Raw genomic sequence first — 12,937 nt, forward strand, 5'->3', positions numbered from 1 at the left:
CTTTGATACAATAAAGTTATATATATTTATAATTTTGAATTTTTCATTAAATATTATTAATATATCATCAAAAAGTTCAATTTAGCGAGATTTACTGTAACTCTAATTACATGTACAATTAGTTAATCCCTTATGTAAAAAAATTACGTTTCTGCAACAAGAAATTTCTTATCTCAATGTACCTGTACATAAAACTATAAAATGTTGGAGAAACGTGACCACACCCAATTGACAATGCATAATACTGGCCGTTTAATAAACCATCGGATGACCTTCCATAGACTGCCAACAGTTATATGACCCTTTGGAAACATGAACATAGAAATAAACAGATAACAAACTTGTGCAATTGGATGTTTTTAGGGCTGTCTTTTGTAAATCAAATCAGATAATCAAATGGTTAACCCTTGTTTCACTTTCAATTTTGACATTCTTTTCCTTTGACAACCTGTACATGCCTACTTAATATGCATAACCAATCTCTAGCTAAACATCAATATGGATTTAATGAGGTCAAAATTATTCACATGCAAGTAAATAATTCATTATCTATATATCTTTTCTTATTTTGACAAGACTGAACCAAACTGGCTGTTAAAGACAAATCTTTATTTCACTATTTCACTTTCATTATAATGAACAAAAAAAAAACACTTTTTTTTGTATATCTTGTAAATTCTATTTGATAACAACAAACATTAAATAATCAAGTAATAAATAATATAGTATCAAATGTTTGTTCTTCCAGCTTTAATAACTGACAGCATAATAAATGTATCTATTCCAGAATTTCAGTTTTTATTTCACTATCTTCACAGTCAGACTCATCAACATAAGAAAACTCCTCATCATTTACTTCTCCAAGGGCAGATAACCCTTCTGTATCAAAATCATCCTCACTTGTAGCACTTATGATTTCATCATCATCAATTGGTGATAAGGGATCAACAATAATACCACCCTCTAGTCTTTTATCAAGGTCACTTGTTTGGGACGTCTCATCATTTTCTGTCTTGTCTGAAGATTCTATTTTGCTTGCCTCCTGTTAAAAAATTATTAAATGTTTAATTACATATCAATAAATATGTAGGTAATTAAATTGTAAATAGAAATATTTCTAGGACTTTCTCCATTCCTATATAACAAATGTTTGCTTTTCTTGCATGAAAATGTATAATATTTATCTGCTAGAATTTTTTATCAGATACTCTCAATAGATGGTGTAGCCTTTCAAATCCTTGAAAACTTATATTAAAATAAGAATTTTGATAAATAAAATAGGAAAAATTGAATGTGTTTCATTATTTATGGACATGCTTTACCTGTAAAGGCACAAATTGAATATTAAAAATAAAATTTGTGTACTGGTCATTAGATAAATATTGAATGTAAATTAGTAAACAAACCTGTACAAAGTGTGTCCTCATGTGTTCTTTAACATGACATTTCCTGGTGAATGATTTTCCACACATAGGACATAAGAATGGTTTAATACCACCATGAGATCTCATATGGGCCTTTCTGTTCTCCTTTCCTGTTAAATAAGAGTGAAAACTATAATCTCTGACACTGATAAATATTTTTGTAAACATTTTTGAGTTCTAATTCTGATTTACATAAGTGTAAAATCTATTAAAACATAGCTCTTAAAGGATTCAAGTGTTTCTCAATATTTTCTTTCAAAATTTGTGGAATGTCCAAATGAAGGTAAATCCAGGACCGTCGACTAAATTTTCTTAAATTTCTGTAAATCCTCACTGATATTGTGTGCAATACCTATTCTATTTTTAGGGTTCATATTAACATCAAATATACATAACCAGATCTACACACACATTGAAAGTTGGCTTAATCACGATTTTTTTTTTTATGGCCACACCAAAAAGTTTGATGTTGATGGAATTATGTTAATTGCTTCTCTAAAATTATATTTCTTAGAATTTTTGCTGTTGCCAATGTTTCAAAAGGATATGTGGATCAGTTTCTATAAGGTATACACATATTATGACATATAATGACAAAATAAAAATGCAAAAATAGTTTCTTGATGCTTTTCATTACAGTATTAAGAAATTTCAAGAAGTTTTCACAAAATTTTCTAACCGGAAAATGTGTCTTTAGACATGGATTATTCAACAGCAGCCAATAAATGTCAGATTAAACATTGTTTTGTTGTTATTGTAAAAAAAGATTATGCTCTGGAGACAATATTGGATGAAAGCAAAAAAGCACTTCGAAACTTCCCAAGATAAAATTAATTTTGTTGTAATTGTCCTATTTGTTTATGAGAAGAAAATCAAAATGTGTAGCCATCAGTATAATCAAACAAAACTATAAAGCAAACCAGTAGCAGTATAAAATTACATCTGACAGTTAACCTCTGAATTGCCAGAGCTAAAACTCTTTATCTATGCTATTAATGGTTTGAATTTATAGTATGTGTAGTATGACATGACTGTTATTCCAAAAGTTACAATACAAAATGCAAAAGGATCTCTAATTGATACTTACTGGCAAATCTTTTTTGACAGACTGGACACTCATAAGGTTTCTCTCCACTATGTGACCTCATGTGAATATTTAAGTTCCTGGCCAATGCAAACACCTTTTGACACACAGGACATGGAAATTTTGACCCTGCAAAAAGAGAATTTAAAAGTGCATGTAACATTTCTATTGCAAAAGTAGACTAAAGGAGCTGGGAGAGTACATTCTAAGCATTCATTTATAATGCATTTAACCAATGAAGTAGGAATGTAAATCCTGGTGAAAGTTAATCTGGATATGCAAGGACTTGAAATAACAACTTCATTATGCTAGAAAATTAGTTTTGAACAGTACAATTTTGTCGTATTTGCCAAACAAATATACAAATCAAAATCAAAACTGGCAAATACATAACATGAAAAATTACCCTAAACCACTTACTTCATTTTGGACCAATTTTTCTATCATACTTATAACATTTATAAGAAAAAGAGTTACTTCCCTTTGAACATATGCAAGTCTTGATTCTTTCAAGAGATTGAACTGGCAATAACCATGGTAATTGTATAGCTATCTTTTTCATTTATCTAAACACATTTTACTTTCTTTCATAATTCTTACGGAAAATTTTAATAATTATATTTCCAGACACTAGACAAATGTTTCAAACATTGAACAGAAATTTACGCAAGTGTATATTTTAAAATATTTACCAGGTTTGTGTATTCTCATGTGTCCCTGTAAACTACTCGTACAAGCAAATTCTTCTCCACACTCTGTACACTTGTACGTCTTCTTCTCAGTGTTCAAGTCTGCATTGGAATGACTGGAGAAGAAATGTTGCTGTAACCATGCCATACTGTCAAAGACTTCAGAACAAAGAGAACATTTGTAATTCTGCTCTCGTTTCTCATGGATTTTCTGGTGATTGTTTAAATTGATTTGACTGATAAATTCCTTGTCACATTTATCACATTTAAAGTTCAGAGATTTTACCAAAACAGGGTTGGGAGATTTTGATGTTTTTTCAGAATGTTGATAAAAGTGATTTTCAAGTTCAGCACTGAAGAAAAATTTCTTGTTGCACTCTGAACAATGATAAAGTCTTGCATCTAAATCATGCTCAAATGAATGTGCCTGAATCTCAGCTGCATTTTTATAAACCTTTAAACAAACAATGCAGGCATATTCTGAGTTTTGATAAGTATGTTCTATAAGATGACATTGTAATTTGGCTGGTGAATCAAAGGAGGTGTTACAAAGCTTACATTCCTGTATATTTCCTTCATTTATCAAATGATGTGTCACATGGGCTTGAATTTCTTCCTCACTATTAAAGGATTCATGACATTTTATGCACTGGTATCTTTGTTTGTGAGTTTTAGAGTGACGATCCAATTCTTCGTTAGATGAAAATATTAGATTGCAGTCTTTACACTGGTGTGATAATCTGTCCCCATGGTAGCACGTTTTACACACAAAATATTGTCCACCATTGCTGTAAATCTTTGATACTAAATTTTCTCTATTATCAAACGATTTGTAACAAACACAACAAGAGTTTGCTAACGACTTCATCTGAAAATGATGGTTGCCATGCATCTGGAGTTCTGTCATGGTAACCAAAGTCTGTCGGCAAATAATACATTGCATGTAAGAACTTTGGAATCCATGTTCCTGTGAATGTAAATAAAACTGATCTTCGGTTGCTAAGGGAATTTTACACAATACACATTCATTCCCTTGTTGTATTTTGCAATGGGACAATTTGTGCTCAGCTAAATTTCCGTTTGTTTCAAAAACTTCATCACAAATATTACATTTCAAGTTCCCATTATTCAGGTGTATTTTGGTGTGCTTATCCAAGTCATTTCTGTTCTTAAAGGTTTGACTACAGTATTTACAAGCTAAATGAAACTTATCGTTGACAACAACAACAGGAAGTGACATAGATGTTGATGCAAATGACATCGGAACATCAGTAGGTTCTTGTTTAGGAGCACTTATAATTTCATCGCCATTTGTAAGAGGACTCATACATCTACGTTTATTTGACAATCCATGATCGATAGCCTTATGTTTCATCAGACCTGACTGCTGGGCAAACTTCATATCACATATATTACATGTATGTAACATTTCTGTGTTCTTCCAAATTCCTGGCGCTGAACTAGGAGAATACTGTGGAATCTGAATTTCTGACCTTTCTGGTGTTGTCAAGATTGGTTCTGCTTTAATTTTCAAGGGAGATAATTGCTTATCAGTGGAGTTACCATGTGCATTTTGCATATGAAGGTCCAGAAGATATTCCACATGGAAAGACTGCTCACACATTGGACAAGGATACAGTTTGTTATGTGTTGTTAAATGGCATTGTAGATCCATTTCACTTGTAAAACTTTCCTTACAAAACAAACATCTGCAAAATACATACAGTAAATTTTATGTTGTTCTTTTACTACTAGTTTTCAAAAATTCTAGAACTTCAAAAGTGGCCTTAGTTTTGTGAACTTTAACTGTTTATTAATATCCATTTCAATAATTCCACAGTGAATTCTTCTTTGTCAAAATCAGTAGAATGTCTGTGTTTGGTTTTTTTTCATTGTAACACACTGTTTTATGTCTAGGCCTCATATAGCTTACTAATGGGTATTGGTTTTGTTGAAGTTGCATGATGACCTATATAGTTGCTTACATCATTGTCTTTTGATCTCTATTGTATAGTTGTCTCAATGGCATTCATACCACATCTCCTCATTTTTGTATAAATGTTGAAAGAAAAAACTACATCCAACATGTAATATCAGTCATGACCATTGTTCCAAGCATCATCATGGTACACACTCAAATAAGTTTCCAAGTCAGAAGCCTGTAGCCTTTGTTATTCTTGTATGTTTTTTTTTAACTTTAGTTCACTTTTATGTTTTGGAGTTAATTATTAAAGTCCACTTTCACTGAACTAGTACACTTTTTTGTTTAGGGGCCAGATGAAGTCAGTTTTTGAGCGTGGGATTTTCTTCCTGTGTTGAAGACCCATTGGTGGCCTTCGGTTGTTTTTTAAATCTTTGGTTGGGTTGTTGTCTCATTCTCCATTTCCATTTCGATTTTATTTGTTGACCATGAAAAGTTAAGCTTACCTGTAAGGTTTGGCTACATGAAGATGATTGACACGGACATGGACCTCCCATTCCATCTCCGATCGGAACACAGAATCACACTTGGTACATTTATACAGCTTACACTCATTACTGTGTTTAATGGCAAAGTGGACCTGGATGTTTACTTTGGAATCAAATATTTCTTTACATAGTGAACATCTGAAAATATAAATTTTAATTTCTGTTTACAAAAATATATCTACAATGATATTCAGATAAAATAAGATAATATTTTTTCTTATTCAGTTCCATGAAACAAACACTCTTCTTTTCAATGTAAGAATAGAAAAATATGAAAATAAAAAGTATAATTCATTGTTAGATCCAACATAACAGTTTTAATGTTTGAAAATGTTTAATTTTCTGTATCAAATTGAGGCAGGAGAATTATCATAGTAAAATATTCAAATTATTTTAGAGTTACTTCCCTTACAATATAAAATAAATTTCTTTTCAATTTGTTCCAAACATTTTCACCTGGGGTGTGTTTGGATATACGCCTGAGGCTTCCAATGGTTAACCATAGGTACCTATGGTTTGATATTTTATACACAAAATACCAAACCATAGGTACCTATGGGTAACCATAGGAAGCCTCAGGCGTATATCCAAACACACCCATTATCTACAAAGCCTTTGTGGCAAGAATAAAAAGTGTAGAATGTCATGTGTGAACTTTACCTGAACAGGTGATGAGCATGAATGTCCATCAAATGTTTCTGTAGCTCGTCTGGTTTAGAGAATAACTTCATACAAGTTGTACATCCATATTCTGTTGTCATGCTGAGGAAATGTGTAGATGTATGTTTCTCTAGTTGTTCCTCTGTTGGAAACTGATTTTTACACACTTTACACGTAAACTGGACCATTGCTGAAGAAATGTGTAAATTAACATGGGCCTGGAAATTCTTAATGTCATAAAATGTAGCATTGCAGTGGTCACAGGTGATGGATTCTTGGTGTGATGACCTGTTGTGACTTGGACTCTTTGATAATTGAGGTTCTTTCATGCTTCGCTTTGCATCAGTAGGACTTGACAGATATATACTGCTCGGTGATGGTCTTCTGTCAGCCTGATTTGTAAAAGTTTGATTAGGTGTTCTAAGATGGCTTGCAGTATAAGTTGGAACTTTAATTTCCACTAGTTCAGTAGGTTCCTTTTTGGGAAAATTTAGAAGGGTTTTATCAGGTGTTCTTCTTTCCGGTCTTAGATCTTGCTTTATTTTTAAATTTTTATCTTTTTCAGAACCAACAGAGCTTGACCTTGAACTTCCGCTAGAGTTTTTTTCTTTGTAATGTGCAACTTTCTTGTGAATAGATAATGACTCAATACTTGAGAAATGTCTGGAGCAGAGTGTACATGGATATTTAATGTCCATGCATGGCTGGTTCTGGTGTACAGCTCTCATGTGTTCATGTAGACTGTACAAGTTATGGTACGGTGCATTACAGTAGTTACATGTGTACACTTCAGTGGATCGTACATTGTGTATACTTTGCATGTGTAACTCCAAAACTTCAAGTGAGTCAAAATCACTACAGAAACAGTATGGACAGACTAACATATCTTTTGATTTTCCTGGACTCTGGTCAGGATTATATACTGGACTTTCTCTATGGCTGACACTCAGGTGATTACAAAGAGCATCGTAACTGAAGAAATTTTTCTGACAGACTGGACACTGGTTCCTACGGTCATTCATGTGACTGGTTTCCACATGCTGGTCTAAAGCTTTCTTCCCCATACATATTTCTCCACAGTAAGTGCACTGGAACACTTTTTCCGCAGGACTACCTTCACAATTATGAACAGACATGTGGGCTTGCAGTTCTGTAGCAGACAGAAAAAGCTTGTCACATTTCATACACCTAACTGATTGTAGACTTTCCATGTCACTTTTGTGAATGGCCTGATGAGCTGTCAGTGCCGGACCTGATGTGAAGCCTCGATTACATAGGTGGCACTGGTATAGCTTTGCACTGTCATGAGTTTTCATGTGACTCTTCAAGTGATCACTCCTAAAAGTAGAAATAATAAAAGTGTAAAAAAAAAATTAGCTCCATGCCAATTTGATTATGAATACATTTATAAGGTGGAATAGTATACATTTATTTCCCGTGCCTGAGGGAGATATGAATATTTGCTCACCCAAAAATATTCATATTTCACGAGGGCTTTGTCCAAAGGAAATATGATTTTTCGAGGGTGAGAAAATCTTCATATCTCCCGAGGTCAAGGGAAATGAATGTTTTATTCTACTGCCTATACTTTTTTTTACTTCTGAACTGATTATATTAGTTTACATAATTGTTTACTTATCCGTTTGTTTTGTTTTTTTATAACTAAACACAACATACACAATAATAATAAGATTTGATTAAAAGTTAATTATTTATTTATTTCTGTTTTTAGATCTGAAATAGTTTTTAAAAACGAAATTACTTTACTATCTTTAGAAAAAAAGTGATCAAAAAAATTTAAAACATTAACTGTGGGTAAAGTGGCTCAAGGCAATCCCAATGTTCAAAGGAGAATATAATACTCAGAAAGGAATCTGATGTTTTGTTTGATGTCAGATGGAATAGTTTCAACCAATCAGATGTTGATTTCGCTATCAAAATCAACATGCAGTGGAATAATACTTGTAGTCAATGCATTTCATAAAAATTCTTATACCATTCAACCAATAACTGAATAGTTGTTCCAAAATGCCTTAAATTATGTTATCTTAAAATACAAGTTCATCCTTCTGATTTAAAGTTTAATTCTTAAAATAATCTTTTTGTCTGTATTCAGAAATTACAACTCTATTTTACAAATGGTTTTTCATTTGACTTTTAAAAATACATAGTTTAAAAGTCACCTTGCAAATGCAGAAGAACACTGCATACACTTGTACTTCTTGTCTCCTGTGTGCATTTTTACGTGTCTGTCACGACTCCTTTTGTGTCGAAATAATCTTTTACAATAATCACATTTGAAGGGTAGTTTATCTTCATGTATCTGAAATAAAATAAAACAGTTTACAAGACCTGTATAAAATCATAAAATTAATGTTTTTAAGGGAGGAAAAAAAAGAAGAAAATTGAAGTTTATTATATGGTTACTCCATCTTTTTTTCTTCTCTTCCAATGATCCCTTTACTGGGACCAATCACTGCAAAGAAGAAAAATTTTATTTTTGAAAAATTAATTGCTATGGCTTCAAATTCATATAACCAAATGCATGCATAGATATAACAAGGTATCTTAGACAGGATGAAACCGAAATACATTGTACCCAACCTCTGTCCAATGCATATGTCCACAAGTTCGAGTAAAGTCAAATTGATCAGAGTTGTAGTGTTTTGTTGTTAACTGTACAGTAAGTAATGAATGGGATTTTCCTTCAAATTATTCCTCTTTTCTTAATTTGAATCCCCTTTATACTGGTACCAACCATTTTGATGTTAAGGAGAGGGGCAGGGTTTTTATTTAAGTGAACAAACCCCCAAAATTTCATTTGATTTATTTTAAAAATTGGTGCCTTATACAATTAATGAAAAACAAACTGATCATTGGTAACTAGTCAGCTACAATGTATTTATTTTATCTAAAAAAAATTTTTTTAAACATTTACAAAAATTCAAAAGTTTTGGTTTAAATTCTTGTAAGAGGATATCTAGAGACATCAATCATTGCATATACATCATCTGTTTTAATCAAATCAAACTCTTTTCTCTAAATACAATTTATGCTAAACACATCTATTGAAATAGCTCAGATGTTTTTATCACTTTATCAAATATGTATTTCTAATTAGATTTTTTGTTTTTCGATTTCACCAATCAATCAAGTACTTACAGATTTTGATATTCAAAAACTAAATTAACAAATGTCAAAATCCATAGCAGAGTCTTCACAAATGACAAAAAACTTTTCAAATTCAATCACATCTTTTTTCTAAAATTATTATAAGATAAAAATTCTAAAATTAGAAAACATTTGATATAAACTGCTAATTACACATGTGACACCTTGAAATTTGTTTTTCTAATGAAATTCCTTACTATGTCACTTATTGTTTGTATGAACATGTGTCAAAAAAGGTCATTCAACAAATAATGATAAAATAATTATCTATATTAATACTTTATTTAATATGCCAATCAGAAAGAAAGACCTTTGTTTTGTTTAAATGACATGAAATGTGATGTACAAATTAATCAGTCAGTTACCAAACCCACCAAAATCTTGACCAGACAGAAAGAACATACAATGTATAAAAAAGAAGTGCATATTTAAAACAAAATTGATCCTGTGCATAGCTGTAACTTTGTCAAAATGTAAATATTTAGATGAATTCGGTATCAAATGAAAGCTTGCAAAGTTGGTATCAGTGTAGAACTCTTGTCTAAAGTTTCTCTTAAATAATAAAAGAAATATATGAAATTAAAATAGGTGAGCATATTTTACCTGTTGTTAAGATCAGAAGTATATGTTTTGTCCTACAAAACTTGGGGGAACAAGTGCCCTTTAATATACAATTAACAGTATATTGAACATTTTGTTTAACAAGTTAAGCATGCTAAGATAAGGTATAGTTTCGACATGAACGACTGTCACTTTATAATAACTTCAAGACAAATACATGTAGTTATAAAAATGAGAATGGAAATGCCGGGAATATGTGAAAGACACAAAAACTAGACCAAAGAGCAGACAACACAGTGAGAAAATCCCAACACAGAGATGGTACTCAGTTGGCTGCTAAATAAATGGTGTACTAGTTCAGTGGAAAATGGATGCCACACTAAACTCCATAATATCTAATGAATGCTTTAAAATTTACAGAATTTAGCATAGTAGGTAATGGATTATAAATAAGTGGTTTTATTCCAGAACAATCATAAAGTACAGAGCAGCTGTTGTTTTAACCAATGTGTTGTCATTCACTGAGGAAATAAACCTACTGGAGTCAGATGTATCTCACCATCCTGTCACCGAATCAAGACAACAAAATCTATAATCCCTAAAATCACACTGTTTCTCATACGAACAATGTTGTAAATGTATATGCCCTAATATTGAACCCTACTTTGGAATAGCATGGATAAGAATCGGGAAAATTCATATCAACAAACAAATATACTTTTCAACATATCCCCATCAAACAAAAAATTGAATAATTTCTAACCAGGTAAATTCAAAACTTATTAATCAAAGCAAAGGTAAATTCTGATACTGACTAATCTGCAGCAAGGTAAATTCTGATACTAACTTAACCGAGTCAGGCAAGGTAAATTCTGATACTGACTTAACCGAGCCAGGCAAGGTAAATTCTAATATTGACTAAACTGACGCTTGGTAAGTTCTGATACTGACTAATCTGAGGCAAGATAAATTATAATACTAAATATTCACAAGCTAGATAAATTTTGACACTAACTTATCTGAGGCAAGCTAAATTTTAATACTAACTATTCACAAGCTAGATAAATTTTGACACTAACTAATTGGAGAGCAAGATAAATTCTAATACTAATTATTCACAAGCTAGATAAATTCTGACACTACATATATCTGAGGTAAGGTAAATTCTAATCTTACAAGGAGTCTTGTTTTTTTTCCATAAATTACCTGTTCATGTATTTTCAAGTATGAGAGCCTTGGGAAAGCTTTTGTACAGAACTGACACCCATAGGGATTATTCTCTGATACCACATCTGCTCCTGGGACCTGTTCTGGGGTGAAGTCTTCTTCCATGGTCTCATCGTCACCAGAGAGATCCTCTCCATTGTCAAGATCAGTAGAGTCCACAGAGTCATGCTCCTGTTTGTTGTTATCTTCAAAACCATCTGTATGCCAGCTGTTCTTCTCTGACAGGTTACCTAAAATATAAATTCGGTCTGGTTATCAACATGTTTATATACTTTCTGTTTTTTCTTCAATTTGTTGTTCTTAAATACCTTCAAAACAATAACTCTGTATATGACAAAAGTGCACACACTGAAATGTCTCGCCTTTCTTAACTAATTATTGATATTATGTTGATAGTCTTAAGTATTAAGCTTTATTAAAACTGTCACATACACTTAACATTAACCAAGATAGCTAAACAAAGACCAATGAACCATGAAAATTAGGTCATGGTCAGATGAACCATGCCAGGCAGACATGTACAGCTAACAATGCTTCCACACATTAAATATAGTTGACCTATTACTTATAGTTAAAGAAAAATAGACCAAAACACAAAAACTTAACTGTGCAATGAACTGTGAATATTAAGGTCAAGGTCAAATAAAACGTGCGGGACTGACATATAGATCATAAAATATTTCCATACACCAAATATAATTGACCTTTGGCATATAATATTAGATAAAAACACCAAAACTCAAAAACTTAACTATAACCACTGAACTATGAAAATGAGGTCAAGGTCAAATGATATCTGCCCGCTAGACATATACACCTTACAATCATTCCATACAACAAATATAGTAGACCTATTGCATAAAGTATAAGAAAAACAGACCAAAACACAAAAACTTAACTATAACCACTGAACCATGAAAATGAGGTCATGGTCAAATGACATCTGACCGCTAGACATGTACACCTTACAAGCATTCTATACAACAAATATAGTAGACCTATTGCATAAAGTATAAGAGAAAGAGACCAAAACTCAAAAACTTAACTATAACCACTGAACCATGAAAATGAGGTCAAGGTCAGATGACACCTGCCAGTTGGACATGTACACCTTACAGTCCTTCCATACGCCGAATATACTAGCCCTATTGCTTATAGTATCTGAGATATGGACTTGACCACCAAAACTTAACCTTGTTCACTGATCCATGAAATGAGGTCGAGGTCAAGTGAAAACTGTCTGACGGGCATGAGGACCTTGCAAGGTACGCACATACCAAATATAATAATCCTTTTACTCATAATAAGAGAGAATTCAACATTACAAAAAATTTGAACTTTTTTTTTTAAGTGGTCACTGAACCATGAAAATGAGGTCAAGGACATTGGACATGTGACTGACGGAAACTTCGTAACATGAGGCATCTATATACAAAGTATGAAGCATCAAGGTCTTCCAGCTTTTAAAATATAAAGCTTTTAAGAAGTTAGCTAACGCCGCCGCCGCAGCCGGATCACTATCCCTATGTCGAGCTTTCTGCAACAAAAGTTGCAGGCTCGACAATAAAAAAAACTACCATATTATAACAATAGTACATGTACTAAAAAAAAACAACATAATAGTCTTAAAAATATTTACTAAGTTTCAAGAT

At 32.1% G+C, this 12,937-nt stretch overlaps 1 protein-coding gene across 1 annotated transcript in view; it reads right to left on the minus strand.

The window, feature by feature from the left end:
* Positions 1-696: 696 nt before the first annotated feature.
* LOC134721846 (zinc finger protein 423-like) overlaps positions 697-12,937 on the minus strand; it is a 30,376-nt gene continuing 18,135 nt past the window's right edge. Inside the window, exons 4-11 of the mRNA XM_063585094.1 lie at positions 11,265-11,515; positions 8,510-8,649; positions 6,327-7,664; positions 5,625-5,804; positions 3,201-4,906; positions 2,512-2,637; positions 1,407-1,534; positions 697-1,042 (exon numbers count right to left, since the gene is read on the minus strand). Coding sequence (XP_063441164.1) covers positions 779-1,042; positions 1,407-1,534; positions 2,512-2,637; positions 3,201-4,906; positions 5,625-5,804; positions 6,327-7,664; positions 8,510-8,649; positions 11,265-11,515 — 4,133 coding nt within the window. The 3' untranslated portion in view covers positions 697-778. The remainder of the gene's footprint in view (positions 1,043-1,406; positions 1,535-2,511; positions 2,638-3,200; positions 4,907-5,624; positions 5,805-6,326; positions 7,665-8,509; positions 8,650-11,264; positions 11,516-12,937) is intronic.

The sequence above is a fragment of the Mytilus trossulus genome, chromosome 6, assembly GCF_036588685.1.
Source record: "Mytilus trossulus isolate FHL-02 chromosome 6, PNRI_Mtr1.1.1.hap1, whole genome shotgun sequence".
Taxonomy (NCBI): Eukaryota; Metazoa; Mollusca; class Bivalvia; order Mytilida; family Mytilidae; genus Mytilus; species Mytilus trossulus.